Below are 17,781 nucleotides of genomic sequence, written 5' to 3' on the forward strand. Positions count from 1 at the left end.
TTTCATTTGTGAACCAAAGAAGATTCACTTGATGGCTACCAAACATATCCTGAGATATCTACGTGGCAATATTGGTCTTGGTTTGAAGTACAAAAAATGTAGAGATCAAACTTGAAGGCTTTACTAATTCTGATTGGGTTGGTTGTTCTATAAACCACAAGTGTACCATGGGATGTGGCTTCAGTCTTGGATCAGCAATGATATCCTAGTTTAGTAGAAAACAATCTACAGTTGCCTTGAGTTCCACCGAAGCTGAGTACCTAGCAACATCCATGGGAACATGTGAAGTAGTATGGCTGAGAAAGCTCTTATTTGGACTCTTTGGAAAACAACTAAGTCCTACAATAATTCATTGTGATAACCAAAGTTGCATCAAACTTTCTGCAAATCTTGTTTTCGACAATCGGTCAAAGCACATCAAGACTCCTTATCATTATATCAGAGACATGGTTGGCAAAAATGTCATCAAGCTGAATTATATCAACACAAATGAGCAAAATGCTGACATTTTTACCAAACCTCTTGCAAAGCTGAAAATAGTATACTTCAGAGGTAAACTTGGTATGACAAATTTGAAATTACATTTGTAAATTAATATATTCGTGAATTTTTAGATTGTTTGTAAACTTGTATTATGAAAGGTGATGACCTTTCTTGTGTGAGATTACTATTATGAGGTGACGACCTTATTTTTAGTTGATCTATCTTCTAACACCAGAAGTGTTGAAGTAAGTGTTATCCTTGTTCTTCAAGCCGGATTTTGCCGGACACCATAATTTGGCCACATCTTATGTAACATCCCCCCTTAGTCATAAAATCTAATATAAATCATAATTGACGTCCTTGACTCATACAAGAATGTCTCTAAAAATCACCTAAGTATTACTTTAACAATAAATACATTATTTATCATAACAAGTAAGTTGAATATAGTCATAATCAATATTACTAATTAATCATTGGTATTAATATAATATTGATTCTACAATCTAAGTAATTAGTAATATCAATATGATATCAATTTATGACTAACCACTAGCACTAAAATATATTATTAATATTCAATTATATAAATATAAAATAATAACTAAATATTAGTGAAATAATAATCACTAAACAAAGTTAAACCCAATCTATGTAATGAGAGCGCGACCCTTCCAAAGAATGCATTAAATAGCCAACGCATATATAATAACCGTCATGGGCATGTGAAGGAGAAGGAAGAAGGATAAGAATATAACAAAATCAGAATTCTATAGCGCGCGGAGATCCACATACTCCACCCATGTCATCAAAAAGACAAATGAAGTCAAGGTATCATATCCTCATTTTAAGATAGAATTTTAATAATAATTAGATAATACAATGTTATTAAATAAATAATAAAGTTATATTAAAAATAATACTAAACTATAAACCAAGAAAATAATTATTATTTAATCTATATTATTAATAAAATAATATTTAGTATGATATTTTAAATAATTAAAAAATAATAAAATTTCAATGAGTAAAGAAATAAATAAATAAAATTAAATACAAGAGACAATATTGTAGAAAGTACACTAACTTTCTAAATAGAATTTGATAATAAATAAAATAAACACATATACGTAAGTGAATAAAAAATATAACATAGAATAATATAAATTAACTAAATCTAATGAAAATTCAAGAGATGTTTAACAAATAGACATGACTCCTTAAAATTAAGATATAAATAGGAGGAGAGTTTATTTTAGAGAAGAGAGAAAAAAAACAGAAGAGGAGAGGAGTTCAAAAGGAAAAATGGAAGAGTAAAGTAATACGAAGAAAATAAGGAAGTGACTTTCTAAAAAGGCATCAATGATATTGAAAGGATGTGAACCTTTGAAAAGGTCATAATTATGAACAATTGTGACTCTTCATAAACATTTTAATTATAAAGTATTGGGACTTTTCCAAAGGATTTTAGTTATCAAGGGTTCCGACTTTTCGAAAGGAATATAACTATAAAGTGTTGTGACTTTTCAAAGGATTTGTATTATGAAAGGGTACGACTCTTGGAAAAGAAAAAGGTAAGAAAGGTATGTTTATGAATTATATTTGTTTAATTATGTTTGTGAATTTATTTATGAACAATACTTGTGGATAATATTGTGTTAGCTCATGGATTAACACCATGGATATCAATGTGAACTCGAAGCATGGAGCATGTGAGTTATAGTAATATTCTTACACAATTATGTATGTATCCCCATTTATATTATGATATCAAGTAGATGATTATATATATATATATATATATATATATATATATATATATATATATATATATATATATATATATATATATATATATATATATATATATATATACAATAATATACAAGGTATCGATAGGGTATTTTAGTAATGATATTTAAACATAATTTAAATATTTGGTCTATATATTTGTTGAAAAAATGATTAAGAACCCATAGTGCCAATATAAGGACATTGCTCACCTATATAAATGGCTTTGTGCCAATATAGAGTTAGGAGTCATCTTTATATAAATGGCTAAGATGGGGATTGATGCAATCTCATAGTGCCAGTGCAAAAAGTGAGATCCTCATATAAATGGCTATCATGCCAGTGTGAGAGATGAGTAACCTTGTATAAATGGCTAGATGAGAATGGGGTAATGATCAAAGCTATGGCAAGAATAGTATATTTATAATTGTTAGTATTTAAACCTAATATTTATTTTGCAGATATTAGTGTCCCAAGATAATCCTAATAGTGGGGACATCACATCTTAAGTGGTGTATAACCTTGTGTTATAGTTCCTTCAATTCCCTACTTGCTAAAGAGGGAGTGTTAAATATATTAGCTTCATGGAAATTGAAGCAATATATTTGAGATATATTAAAATCTGATTATACATATATATATATATATATATATATATATATATATATATAAAACTAATTTATTAAACTATTCATGTTATCTCATACATACATACATACATACATATAACCTTGCCTTGTTAACCATTCAACTTAATATAAATCAAATGAGACTTTATCGATGAAGAGTATGAGCATCAAATAGATATCGGTCAATGAGGACTGCCGATTAATGAAGCATCTCAAGTATTATTAAAGTCTGTGGTTATCATTATTGATCAGTGCCTCTAAAGTGTATGTGTAGAGGCATGGATACATAGGATCACAACCCTACGTACACATGCCTCAATACATACTTATATATTGCTTGCAAAATCTGAATTGGATATCAATCAATAACAACTGGAAGTTGTATATCAATTATTCAGACCTGCACATATATAAACATACTCATTTATAAAGACAAATTAATCAGATCTGAATTACGGTCATAAGAACCTAAACTGAAGATTGTCCAAGATACTTATAATTCAGATTATAAGGATTGTAAGTCTACACCAATAAACAATCTATAAAACTTTACATGACCAAGCTCTGATACCACTTGTTACAAGTATGGTTTCCATTGCACCAAAAGATCAACCTGTCCGTGCCCAATACAACCACTAGACTTGTAAATCCATAGGAGGCGGTTAGTCCTTTTTCATGAATCCTAAGGGGAGTGTTCAACATTTGTCAACATTCTATGTCCAATAGACATTTTGTCTTATATAGGATAGTTATTAAAGTAATCATTAAAGGAGAGAAATAAAGTATTTAACATTATATTAATGGTAATTTAGGCTGGCTTAGTTTATTAGTTATGTTATTAGGTAGTTTCTATTTTCTTAGTTAGTCTTTTAGAAAGTTTTGTTTTCACTCTCAGCTGTTTCTCTTAATAAGGAGACTATGGAGTGTTAATATCATTGAGATTGAATTTGTTTTTAGTTTATAGGGAATTTTCTCTTCTAATTCAAAGAGCAGTTCTACCAATTGTTTACTCCATTTTGTGTCACATTGAAAGATGTGAATCAAAAAGCTAACACTACTCAAAAAAGATTCTGAAAATCATAAATGTTGGTGGTAATAAATGTCCTCAAATAGTTAATAGATTGATGTCTCAAATGCATCAAAAGAAATAGGTAGCATGGAAATAAAGTCAATATGGTTAAATTATCCTATCAAAGAGTGTAGCGATAAACTTACAGGGTATGCTTTCATTAGTATTTGAAGATTTTCAGACTCCTCCCCCATAAGCCATTTGGCAGCAGCAAGAATCCCAGAATGTGCATACCTAAAAATCAAAATTAGAAAGTTAAAGAACTAATTAATTGATAATTTAAAAATTAAGAAAGAATTAACTAATTAATGATAATTAATTAGCTAATGAAATTGATAACATGGTGCAATTAATTAATTAATCAATATAATGATCTTAAAGTAAATTAGCTAGGATGGTACTTGTCCCACATCCTAGATGTGTTTTTCAAACCATACAAAGATCTCTTTAACCTATTTCCTTTCACAACAAAACGGTTGGGCTATTGCATATTAATTTCCACCTCAAGATCCCCATTCATGAAAGCAGTTCTAACATCCATTTGTCCATCTCAAAATCAAAAACAACAACAATATAGAATAGGAATCTAATAAAAGTTAATTTAGCAATAGGAGAGAAAATTTCACCAAAATCAATTCCTTCTCTCTGGGAATACCCCTTAGCCACTAGTCTGGCCTCGTACAACCCTAATCAATTAACTTCTCCAAACTTCTTTTTAAATACCCACTTGCATCTGATGGGATTTCATCCTTTGAGAAAAGTAACAAGATCACCATTGTTTAACCCATCAAAGGCTATTATCTCCTCCTACATGGTCTACGTCCAAAACTCACTTTCTTCTAAAGAAAGCCTCACTGAAAGATCTGCATTCATCATGAGTACTCAATAAAGATAATACACCACGAAAAATTGGTGGGTCGAGGATATCAATAGGATTTCATTTCCTTGTTGATCTACTTAAGGTAGGAATAATGAGCTCTACTTGTTCATCTTCCTCTGTTCTCTCATCTTACACATCATCTAGACTCTTTAATCATCATCTTCTTCTCCATCTAACTATCTTTCCATGTGTGCATTTTCATGCTTCTTAATCTTTATCCTAAGGTGCATTTTCTTTGTCTTCTCATTTCATTGTTCTTCACTTCAATAAGCTCTAAACTCCTTTAAAACACCTCTAGAAATGATCATTTTAAAGGTTAGAGGAGTCCAAAGCTTATATTCTTTTACATTTTCACCATATCCAATTTAGATGCATTTTTTGAGCTTTTGAATCTAGTTTAGATTGCTTCTCCTATGGCATAAGAATAAAAGCCTCACATCCAAATCCCATTAAGTGTGAAACCAAACTTGTCTATGCTTCATTAAGGACTTTTCTCAATAAGAGCTAAACAAGTAATACTAACAACTTCTACCCAAAAGCATCTATCAAACCTAGCACCATTTAACATGCACCAAGCTCTTTCCACTAAGGTTCAGTTCATTCTTTCTACTACTTCATCATGTTGGGGAGGATAAGGATTACCCTTCTTCCGAACAATACCTGCATGCAGAGATTGCAAACTCCGTGAGTACTTCTCGAGTTGTTGAGTACTCTATATTTTTTTGCTTAGCGAGTTTTTACAGGGTTATAATGAGATTTTACAAATGCAAGAAAAAATAGAGCTAAAAATGTTGATTAAGTCATGAAAGTCAAGCATTGGTTAAAACATCTTTTCCATGCTTTACTTTTGCAATTAAGCTTAGCATTTTCTCTTTGGAAACCCCCATCATTGAGGTTATTCAAAAAATAACACCCCTTCCTCATGTTTTAAGTTGGCAATTTTTTGCCAAATATATGTTGAGCCAAAAAAAATCACCTTGTCAAGTACTCTCCAAGTCTGAGTCTACGATCTATGCCTACATGTTTATAGCGTTAATGTTATTGTAGCTATGGTCAGATTCTTTCAGGCTGACATAGATAAAATAAAGGTTGTGATAATACTATTGTGCTATAATAATTATATCGATAATTATTGATAAAATAATAATTAAAGTTAGTGTTAATATAATCATTAATTTAATTAATATAAAATTATAATATTAACAATGAGAGTCATTAATAACTATATATCAACTATATATTAATATAATTATATTGGGCCATCTTCAAAGAGTGTTGATCCTTGGTGAAGGTGCACCATCAATAGATATAAGGGAAGAATAAATCTTCCTTTCTGGATAATGAAATAACACACTCAATCCGCATCATTGAGAAGTAGCAGTGCTCAGAGGAGACAATCGGGTATTGTCGATGATCGGGAGGGTAAATCATTGCATTGGTTAAACAAGCATGGAAAAACATGGTATCAAAACAACTAACAATATTGGAGAAGTTATTTACACAAGCAGATCCACATTCGTGGGATTATCTGCACCCGATGTTCTGGCAGAATGAACTTTGAATTAATATTTGTTGTGGTCGACAATATATATTTATTTTGCTAATAAATATTGGATATGATTGTCATAGGCAACCTCAAGGACGATCGCTGAAGAACATTTATGCTTGCAGGAGAACAAACAGAGATATGACACATAGGAAGAAGAGACACTCAACCCTTAGCATTTCCAACCAAATAATAATGTGGCAGGTCGTATAGATATCTGAATGAAGAAAGGACCCAGTAGGTTATAGAGGAAGAGGTGTAAAACTAAGTAATATGCACAACCAGTGAAGTGTCTAGTGTGGACAGAGTATTCCATAGGATTTGAATCAAAAGAAGACAACGGCTACTTACACCAAACTGATCATATCAGATAAATGGACAAACAGTACAGTGACGACACCATGTTGTAGTTGGTCATCGACCCTACTACCAGCTATCAAATCGCAATTGGATAACTGCAAATACTATCTGTTCTTGTATCGGAGGAGCAATTCGAAATATGCTTTGAGTATGCAGACAGTGGACTTTCAGGGGATCCGAAAATAGTCTATGTGCCTTAATATGTGAGTTAAAAAACTCTCCAATGAGAGCTGAATGAAACACAGCAAATTGAGGAGGGTTTACCAGCAGGTACCTGTTTTTATCAAGAGATGTTTGGATTTGTTGTTCCTGGTCTAATAATATGCCCAATTTCTCACAATCCACTGAAACGTGCTGGAATTTTTTCTAAATAGTATCATGGTGCACAATATGTATAAGAAAGGAATTGTATTTGACACAGCAGTTGTTCTTATTGAATTTGATACATGAGTTTGAGATGACGTGGGTTTTTCAAATGGCAGTTTTTTGCTGAAGTATTAAAATCACAAACAAGTCCTATGAGTAGAAAGTTTGTAATTAAATACCATAGTGTTCGAGCTTTACAGCCATCTCCAGACTTGCTCGCTACATATTCACAACAGCCCATTACAAGGAAATGTCTGCCTGCAATATTATTTTTTATTGTCTTCTTATTGAAATTCTCCAATTTGTATTGGACTAACAGCACTTGTGTAGTATTTAAGAAGACGACATTGGGTTGCGTAAATGAATTGGTTGTATTAGTTACCAGTAAGTTATCGGGTTGTTGGTTGTAACTGATATAACTTTTGTTTGTCATTCAAACTTACAGTTCTTGTGGCTTGCTGATAGAGAAGAGGAGATGCTAGATAAGGTTCTTGAAGTTGATGAGTGTTAATACAGAGACAACCACCTGAAAACATAGACAAACTAAGCACCAGTTCCACTAATAAGAGACGATATCCATGGGTCTCAATACAAAGGGTTTTGAGAGGTGCCCTTAACTTTGAATCAGAAACAATGGTTTTTTTTCTAGGATCCCTCAGCCTTAAGAGTGGATTTTGTCAAGGCTCCCACAACCATGAAGTCTGTCAACCAAAATATCAGACAAATCGCGCACTATAGGCCAAAGACAATGTTAAGCATGTGCGTCATTAGAATATGAAAGATTAGATGTTGTGTAGAAGTGAGTGCAACGAGGAGTTTGAGGAAACGAACATAAAAGTTATTAAGGAAATGTCTACTGATATCTGAAAATTCAAAGCCATCATAAAAGAGGATGTGGAGGAATTGTTTTTTTTTTCGTTTTAAGGTTACTATTGATAATAATTTTGTTATTAGAAGCACGCCGTTTCAAAAAATATCTGAAAATTGTTGATTTTCAGACTACTAAAGCTTGCCTATATATATCCACTGTTGTAAATGGTGTACCAGAAGTTGAAATCAGTAACAATTTGTAACTAAATTCTTAAAGAATGGTGCACTAGGAATGTTGTCAGGTCATTTGTGCAGGTGATGGTAGCATCTAGGATTACAAGTAAAGTCAAGACAAGAGGGCTCTCCCAGTGAGAGGGAGCGGACTGCAAGAGGATTTTGTTCTAATCTCTGGATGATCATATTCTTGTCTGGCCTATGGCTCAATCTTATGATAGTAGGTCCAAGGTGGTCTTGAATCTAGCACTTTCAGTTGTATGTGGATCAATGCAGATAATGAGAGTCTCTTGAAGCAAGATATCTTCCATGATTGGGACTACGTGAGCAGGGTATGCTTCCATGACAGAGGGAGCAGCTAGAGGATCTGCTTCAGTTGACATCCGGGGATCTTGGTCATATTGATTCAAAGGGAGTAGACCATGTCTTTGTGAAATATAACCTCTGGTTGCACACAAGAAAGGTAGAGAAAACACCAGCTGCTCCTCTTGATTTGGATGACATAGATAATTATTGTGATTAGACATCACAGGAGCAGCCTCCACAGTTAAAAGAGGACGAGATTTACAATTTGGACATAGGCTATGGAGGAGGGTGGAATCACAATGGGATTGCATGACATTCAGGAGGATGAGGATGAGGAGGTTGAGATGATGAGTCATTGTTAGTGGCGGCACCGTCTACATCCAAGATGGAGGTCGAGTCACAGTGAGTTATACAGAAGGAGGCATGGCCACAATGGACTTCTAGGACTAGACCCCCTACCCCTCCAATAGCTTTTATTAGAGCTACTGGAAAGGAGAAGAGAAAGAGGAAGATGTAGACTATTTAGATGTTGTAGTAATATTTTCTTATAGCTTTACAAAGACAATTGTCTATTTTTAGTTTGCTTCTAGACTATCAAGCTATGGGTACCCACCATCAACATTCCATATAAGGATGTCATTTTGTATCATATTTGCATTTAAATACATCTAGACTTTGCTTGTTTGTTTTGTTTACTCATTTACTGACTCATGCATCTCCTCATCAAGTTTTGCAAAAAAAATACATTTATTATTAAAATTAAACAATTTTTAAAGTTGTTGATTTTCTTGCTGATAAGTTGCCGATTAATCTCTGATTTTTTGCCCATTTGTTTTGGCCCTTGGTAATAAGTTGTCAATAACGATATTTTCAACTTTGTTATCACCATTCATATGTTGTGCCTTCCAAGTGTAAGAAGGTAAATTTGATGGTGTCATCCTTAGTCATAGGCTCCGAAGATAAATATGTGTCTAACTTCTACACCCACACAGTAAACTTAATATAACCATCAAATATAGATGATGTTGACTAAATTTTGCTAATTGTCATATTGTCTTGGTTGTAATCTAGGCTCAGCTCATGGTCCATTTATGTTTCTTTTCATAGTAATGTAATAAATACCATTGCTTCTTGAATCTTTGGAGGGAGATCTCTATATTCTAAATACATGGTATGAGAATCACTAAGCATTACCTTTAAGCTTCCCTAACCAAAACATCTTCCCTTTGAACAAAAATATGACAAAGAAGGCTATTAGTAGAACCAACCATTTGGCTTTACAAGAACTTTCCCCAATATTTTGATTATTGGAATTAACTACACTAGTTTGTATTTTCTAGTTGTTATTTAAATATGTAATGTCTGCCCCATCATATCTACCATAAGATCAAACTTTCAAACTCATCTTTCAGTATCTACCAGAGTTTTCTTCTTTCAATATGTAATTGATTTTCTATTTCTTTATTCTTGGGCTACTAATGTTGATCTTTTCAAAGTTCCCTTGGCTAATACCTACTAGCTTAATCACCCAAAATGCATACAAAGAAAATCTCACAGACTAGAAAGAACGAGTTTTAATACCATTAAAGTAACTTGTTTAATTTGTTTTCTATAAATAGAAAACCCTAATTCACAATCATGATAGTGTGTGCAATAAAACATTAAAATGAAATCCTTATAATTTCTCAATGAAATCAACCAAGAATAAACACTTTCTAGGTTTACTCACTAATCAAAATAAACACTTTATAGGTTTCCTGGTTTGATGTCTTGTCTTCTTCTTCTTCTCAGTCACCATTTGGTGCTCCTGCTTTGTTTGGCTCTTTTGTTTGTATGCTCAGTCCCATAAACCCATGTGGTTTTTTCGTTGGACATTAATACTATTATCTTATCTTATCTTATCAGATACAATGTTCAAAGTTTGGCTCAAGAAAGACCAAATTAGTAGCAGCTGCAATTTTGACCCAAAATCTTAGGGCGGTCAATTTCTTAGGGAAAAAAAAATTGTCATTGAAATGCCACAAAATATGTCATGCAATTTCCCTTTGAATGCCACAACTAGCTGCTAGTTGCAAGAAAATTTTAGTTCAAACTAAAATTTGATCAATTTTACACAATTGTGATCTCCAAGTGAAATCACTACACGAAATTGTAGGTCTTCATCCTCTTATACGATATCTAAAAGCTTTGCAGCATCAAATCAATTGAACCAAAATTCCATGCTCAACAAGGAGTACAAATCAGATAAAAAGATGTTCCTTAAGGATGCCTTCTCTTCTTTGCTTACTCTCTCTCTTAAATAGTCTTCATCCAATAATTGCAACTCTTCAAATGCCCTTTAATTGATATTGTTAAAACTAGTTCTTAGTTAGAATTTCTATGTTAACATGAGTTTCCTGGACAGAGGGATGGGGAAAAAGATATCCACGGTAGACTATTTTTCCGTTCTCAGGGATAGAGGGGAGGGTGGCTATATAATAAACAGCGAAAACTTAAAATGTATAGGGAAATTTTAATTATTGATATGAAAATGTGGATAAAGCATGCTTATATACATTATAGAACCTTAACACAATGCTTATGTTAAATAATTTGAATTGAGAGTTCTCATGAAAGTTGAAGTTAAAGAAATATATCAAAACTCAAGCATTGGTACTATGGAACAGCCAGGTGACATGTTTCTGAATTTTCAAGTTTCTAAGACATCCCCTTTTCCAGGCTGGTTCAAGTTATGTTGTGGATGCATCCCCGAGTAACACTGATAATTTCATTTTATCATAATACTTGATACTTGTATTAAGAACCCACATTAATTAAGGAAAATGCAGGAGTATACTTCAATGGTTTAGAAGGCAACCATTGCAGCATTCTAACATCAACTTCCAGCATATAGTAAACTCCAATCATAGATTGGGCATCACATTAACTTTATAGGGATTCATTCAAATTTTCTGCCACCCAGCACTCACTATTATCTACTGTGGGTCCTGATTTGGAAAGAGTTGCAGTTAGATCAAAACACCTCTGTGAGCATCACCTAGATCTAATGAGTGCTAAGTGTTCCATTTATTGTCATGAGAGATGGATTCATGTGAATCACTACACATGAAACATGAGACAATGAGTTTCACTCAAAATATACACAGTTAAATCCTGATAGCAATATCACAACAAAACACATTCTGTTAATGCCAAATTTCCAAGACCCACAGGAAACGTATGATGGGCATTGGGTTAACCTTGGGGCACTTTTGAAAGGAAATGTTGAGTCAACTTGTGTTCTGCGTACAAAAATTAACCCCTCACAATCAGAAGTGCGAAAAGCAAGAAAAATCCATAATGAAACATTACTAAGCAAGCACATAAGGTTGCTTGTATAGACATCTCACCTGTCTCAGACTATGCTGCACCCTTGCCCATTTATATCATTAGTATTAACCTTTCCTAGTAGAATTGAGATATCCCAAGACATCTTCACAAAGCATTTATTTTTTGCAGGAACTTAAAAGAGTACATAGCTCAATTTCTTAATTGTTCTCTCAACACTTTCTGATCTGATAAACATCTCAATTGAACATGATATATATCATTCAAATAATAAGCACATAACAAGCAGCTATCTCCAGTAATATAACCCCACACTAAAAACATATATTGCAATGAAAGTAAAATAAAAAATGCAACAAAGCAAGACATGATACCCATTTTCAAATTTTTCACTGTGAGGATTCAGATCTGTTATGATGTCAGTGGTAGATTGGGTACCACGAATGGCAATCACCAAACAGAGCTTTAAGTCATCCACTGCAATGAAATAGGATGGCCTTAAAACAGCAGATGTCCTTACATGCTTTTTAATCTGCAGCTCACTAATCTGGGAAAATTCCAAACAAAAGCCTATTATTGCTTTCCCTAAAAATATCGGTGTGCCTAACTAGACATAATACGAAATAAACTAAAGGTTGTAATGGCGCAAACCAACCTGTAAAAACTCTGCAATAGACCTTCGATCTTCTTTATAGGCAGCGATAGCCCACTTCAACCAATAACTCATTTCACCAAGCTCATTGCTAGATCAAAACAAAATACAGTTAGAATGCTTTTGGAGATAAGGGATGTAATGCAGATTTTACTTTAGTATGACCAAAACACCATGTTGATTTAATGCATTAAGATGGACACTTGCAATATAAGGTTAACAGTAAAGATGACGAAATGCACAACTAGTTTCTATCTGTGTTATGATCTAGATCAGAAAAAAGAAAAAAGCATGTATTTCACTTTTATCCTTGTGAGCCAAGAAAGCAGCATATTGAAATATTGTCATTGAAGTATTAGGTTGAATAAATGTAGCCCCTTAAAGATTAAAAAAGAATACCATTAGTAGAGCCACTGTGATAAATAAGATAGAGAATGGCAAAGTCAGACAAATAGTCAGAACTAGAAGTATGATAAGATAAGATAAGATAAGATTGTTGATGTTTTCTAGCTCAGTCGGATAAATACTAAACTGAAGATATGTGTGTGTGTGAGAGAGAGAGATATAATATATATGTGTGTGTGCGTGTGTGTTTAGTAACTCAATTGTCATTATATTAGTCACATAATAATGAATAGACATGTACCTTCATAAGACATGTCTCTCCTTGCCTCATCCTCAATATAAATGCAAGAGAGATCGTGGCATTTGAAAAACACAGAATTACAGGCAGTGCCATTACACTTACAGCGATCCTTCTTCTTGAACATGGTATCAGAGCCAGGCTTCAAATAGAAAATTAGAGACAATGATAATGTGGAATGCACAAACTTGTTTGTGGAGGAATCAATAAGATACTAAGTAGAGGATATCATTAAAGTAGTGGCTAATATATCGCAAAAAGCAATATATTTATATTTTAGATGGATTAATGTTTCAAAAGGAATAATATACCACAGACGCAGATACAAAGGACACATAATTGGGCATTTTCCTACCTTTGGTTTTCATTTAGAATTGAAATGTTTAATCAAACCAAATACACAAACACCATTACATTGAAGTTGAATATATTATAAGGAGCCAAGTTAAAACTGGCATTGAACATTTCATAATATATTAGCTGGATGAAAAAAATAAACAACAAAGTGAGAGTGTAAGGAACAGTCAACAATATTAATATGCCAACCATTTTATGCATCGAACAAAAAGCCTAATCAGTAGTGGAAAGCAGAAAAGATTTAGAGATCAAAGTCAAAGGGCAGCATATATGTCGCAAGAGATTAAGGCAAAATAAGAGACGAATAGGAGGGAGGAATTACAAAGCATTGGAACCAAAACAAGAGCGAGATCGAAGTCTATACTGAAGAGTGCTGGCTAAAAATATTGTACATCACTGACTACAGCTTACAAAATAGTGACTTTAGGCAACATTGCATGAGATTTCTCTCTCCTCTTAGCAATAGGGAAGGCTCCCTTCTTATCGTAGGTGGCTTCAATAGGAACTTACCTGAAATTACAAAAAAGATGGTTCTCTTGATCAATTCCTTTTTTTCAGGAATGATTTGCATACAACTCTAACTTTCCAACTTAATAAAAAGTGTCTTATTGCTACGATAATACCGGTGACCCTAGAATTGACATAAGAACAACACTAGGGGCAGCAGTTTACTTTTTATATTTTGTGAAACAAAAACAGGAACCCAAAGTCTTCTTGATTGTCTTGAATGAAGATTCATGCAAAATAAGCAGTAAAGCACAAAGTCTATTACTGGATACCCTCAAATTCAATAAAAACACTTAAAATTGAAGTACAAAGTCTTCAAATCTAAGTGATTACAGCAACTATTGTCTATTACAATTTCTCCTCTTGCAGCACAAAGTCTTCAAAAGTTCAAATTGGTTCTAAACGCAATATGCAGCTCAAAGTCTACACTATTAAATTTAAATCCCCCTTGATCAAAGCTCCAAAACTCACAATCAAGATCCATAAAATGTCATCACATAACACCTTGAATCAACACAAAGTTTGAAAGCAAGTTGCCTCTTTTATTGAAAGCAATTTGATTTACATCCAAGCACAAAGTCTTAGGGTACACAATACAAATTGGCAAATTTTTCTTGCCTTGCCAAAAGATGATTATTTACAATGAGCTCCCTCCTTTATATAGAAAAATAACAGAGAAAGAGGTGGAGGAAAAAAGATAAAATCTTCAACCACCTTGACTTATTCTCTAACAAACTTCTAACTAATTAATTTGACTTATTCAAAGTCGCATGCCTAATGCAATTGCAACTCGACTACATATTACAAGTTTGCAAGTGATACTATCACATGCAATTACATCTTGTTTTTCCATTACATGTAATATCACAATTGCATATACATGATATGTGATGAAAATAATCCAAGTGCTTGACAAGACAGGACTTTTATTACATCATCATTTTTCTATCTTCACATTGCTATAGGATGCTCAAGGGTCAACGTACTCAGGTTTGGTGGAAGCTCTTGAACTGGAACATGAACTTGCATCCTTGCTTGCTCTGTAGTGTAATGGTGATTGTCTCTTGAAAAACACATTTGTTTCTTTTCATCTCCATTTTCAAAACATTTTATGCATTCAATCATTCTCTCATCTCATTGTAAGCTCCATTATCTGATCGCTCTTGCTTCGTGTTCTTCTTTCTTCTTTGCATGTCTGGGGTTATGCCTGTTGTCGCTATGAGTTTCCAAAAAAAACATATGTTCTTTCAAGCATAGATGGGTCCATTTCTCACTTTTGATGTGTAAAAACATAGATTTGATCAAAATATGAATATGGAAAGTGAATGGGATGATTGCTGACAGCAAATGAACAAATCGGTTAAGTTTGGAATGGCTCAAAAATGAGTACAAAAACCAAAAATGGGTTTTTCTAGGTGCCTTACAATGTGAACAGCAAGCTTTAAAATGTGTAAACCAGGAGTAAAACATAGTGGAATGGAAACATAGCATGCTTTTAATAGGTGCAAGGCAAACTATGTATCTGACAAGCATGTGGGAAATTCTTTTTCAACAATAGGGCAGCCAAATGGACGTTTATGAAATGCATGATGGTGGGATTTATACTTGCATCCATATGAGGGGAAATAAAGAGCCTTCATTTTCCTTAGAACAGAATTTTGCCCCCAACTACATGCAAATAAATGAGACTTTGCATATGCAACATAGAGAAGTCGACAGAAGAATAGAAAAGGCAACTTGACATATACAAAAAAAATGCAAATCTGAAAATGGAAATGATGAGACTTGCATACACAACATAACAAATATATACAACAAAAACCTTATGAACAATAACAAGAAATCATACCCTTTTATCAAGAGGCAAAAGAAGAAGTCTTTTAAAACTTGTGAAAAATCTGAAAAATGCAATCAAAGAGATTTCTTGGATTTAGAAAGATTGCAAGATGAAGTGTTAAATAGACTTCGAATCTTGACTCAATCCTTGCAAGGGATGAGTCAAAATTTGTAGCTTGCCAAGTGTAGGAAGTTAGAGCAAAAAATCGCATCATTTTAGCAACTGTTTTGACCCAGCAATGTGCAACATGCAAAGAATTTGGAAAATGGCGTCCAAAGAATATCAACTGATTTCAAAGACTTGAATGCAAGCTAGGAAGGATAGGAAATGTTTTCAAACTAACCTTGATCCAAACACTGTTTTAATGGTGCAAATTGCTCAAAACTAAGGCATTTTTGAGCAAAAATGTGCCCTAGATAGGTTGAGAAATGAAGAAAACACTCAACAAACTCCCTTTTTGAGTAGTCCAATGTGTTCTTTGGGTGATTTTAGACAAAAACGACCCATAGATCATCAAAACCGACAAAGTATTGCTCAAGATATGAGCATTTGAAGGCTGCAAAATCCGTTCTTGGAGAAAAATGTCTTAAAAAGTGAAGTTTTGAGAGCCAAAAAAATGTGTTTTTGAGCTAAAAATCGCCAATTTGAGGTGTCTAATCAAAAAGCCTCATATCGTGAAGTAAAATGCACTTTTTGGTTGCATTTGCATGTTCAAAACATCTGCAATGGATGGAAAAATCGCCACTTTGGATTTTAATGCACTACAAGCCATAAAAATGGGTTTTTAGAAGCCATTTGCATGTTTAAATTAAATCGCCACTCTTGCTTAAAAACAATTTTAGAAGTGAAAAACATGTTTAAAACTACATGTTATTGCATGAAAAATCACCACTTATGATCTTTAAGTGAAAAACACGGTTTTTAAAATACATATAAATGTTCTTTTAGCATTTAAAACATATGTAATGGGGTCAAAATTCATTTGCCACTTCTATCTTTGGCTTATAGAAATGGGTTTTCGTTTACCAAAACATATGCAATAGGGTCAAAAAACACCACTTTGTGTTTACTTAAGTGAAAACTCACTTAAAACATGTATTTGCATGTTAATCTCAAAAGTCCACTTAAGTGGCAATTATTAAAACTACATATGTGATAGGTTTGAAAAGCTCCACTTAAATGCATTAAAACATTAAAATGAACTTATTTATGCAAAAACATATGTAAATGGTTAGAATTTGCCAGTTACATTGATTTAATAAGTTTTAAATATGCAAATGCATATTAAAAACCCACTTAACACATTAAAATGTGTTATTGCATTGAAAAGGTGCACTTTAATGATGTTGGGACTTATAATTTATTGAAAGTGGGTTTTCACATAGTGATTTGCATGTTGATGTATGCAATGTATAATAAAAACCCCACTTTTAAGCATTTAAGTAGTCTTATGTAATTACAATTAATATTTAACTATAGTTTTTAATAAAGTAACATGAAAAATAGTCTTGAAACAGGCTATTTCCGTAAAACATAAATAACTATAGTCAAATCAACTCAGAATGAGTTGAAATTTTAAGATGGACCACAAAATTCACTTTAAATATCAAATATAATTTTATATCATGCTTTCACCAATAAAAGCCCACTTTTATGAGGTTTTTTAATCAAGATTTGCAATTGTCCTAAAAAACCCCACTTTTACCCCTATAACTTGAGTTAGACAACACCGATTTTGACCTAAGTTAGCTCCAAACAAGCGAAATTACAAGGGCTATTCACCTTGGGAAAAAACAAGAGTAAAAAGGTGCCAAAATACTACATGTTCTTGGGGACTCATATTTGATAATTGAGCAGATAAAACAGAAGTTCGCCTGCTATGACAAGAGATTGAAGAGATATAGAAACAGGGTTTGGGATTTGATAGAGGACTTCGATGCCTTCAATATCAAGTTTAGCTATAGAGCGAACAATCAGGTGGCAA

The 17,781-nt window shown here is 33.0% G+C and overlaps 1 protein-coding gene across 2 annotated transcripts in view; it reads right to left on the minus strand.

Annotated features, from left to right (window-relative positions):
- Nucleotides 1–17,781, minus strand: part of LOC149544838 (uncharacterized) — a 189,179-nt gene that overhangs the window by 63,928 nt on the left and 107,470 nt on the right. For both annotated transcript variants that reach the window (XM_089795410.1, XM_089795411.1), the window contains 3 exons: nt 12,457–12,544; nt 12,176–12,348; nt 4,119–4,206 (listed from right to left, as the gene is read on the minus strand). In XM_089795410.1, the coding sequence (XP_089651536.1) occupies nt 4,119–4,206; nt 12,176–12,348; nt 12,457–12,544 (349 nt within the window). The remainder of the gene's footprint in view (nt 1–4,118; nt 4,207–12,175; nt 12,349–12,456; nt 12,545–17,781) is intronic.

The sequence above is a fragment of the Cupressus sempervirens genome, chromosome 8 (genome assembly GCF_028749045.1).
Source record: "Cupressus sempervirens isolate cs-2001-9-10 chromosome 8, ASM2874904v1, whole genome shotgun sequence".
Classification (NCBI taxonomy): Eukaryota; Viridiplantae; Streptophyta; class Pinopsida; order Cupressales; family Cupressaceae; genus Cupressus; species Cupressus sempervirens.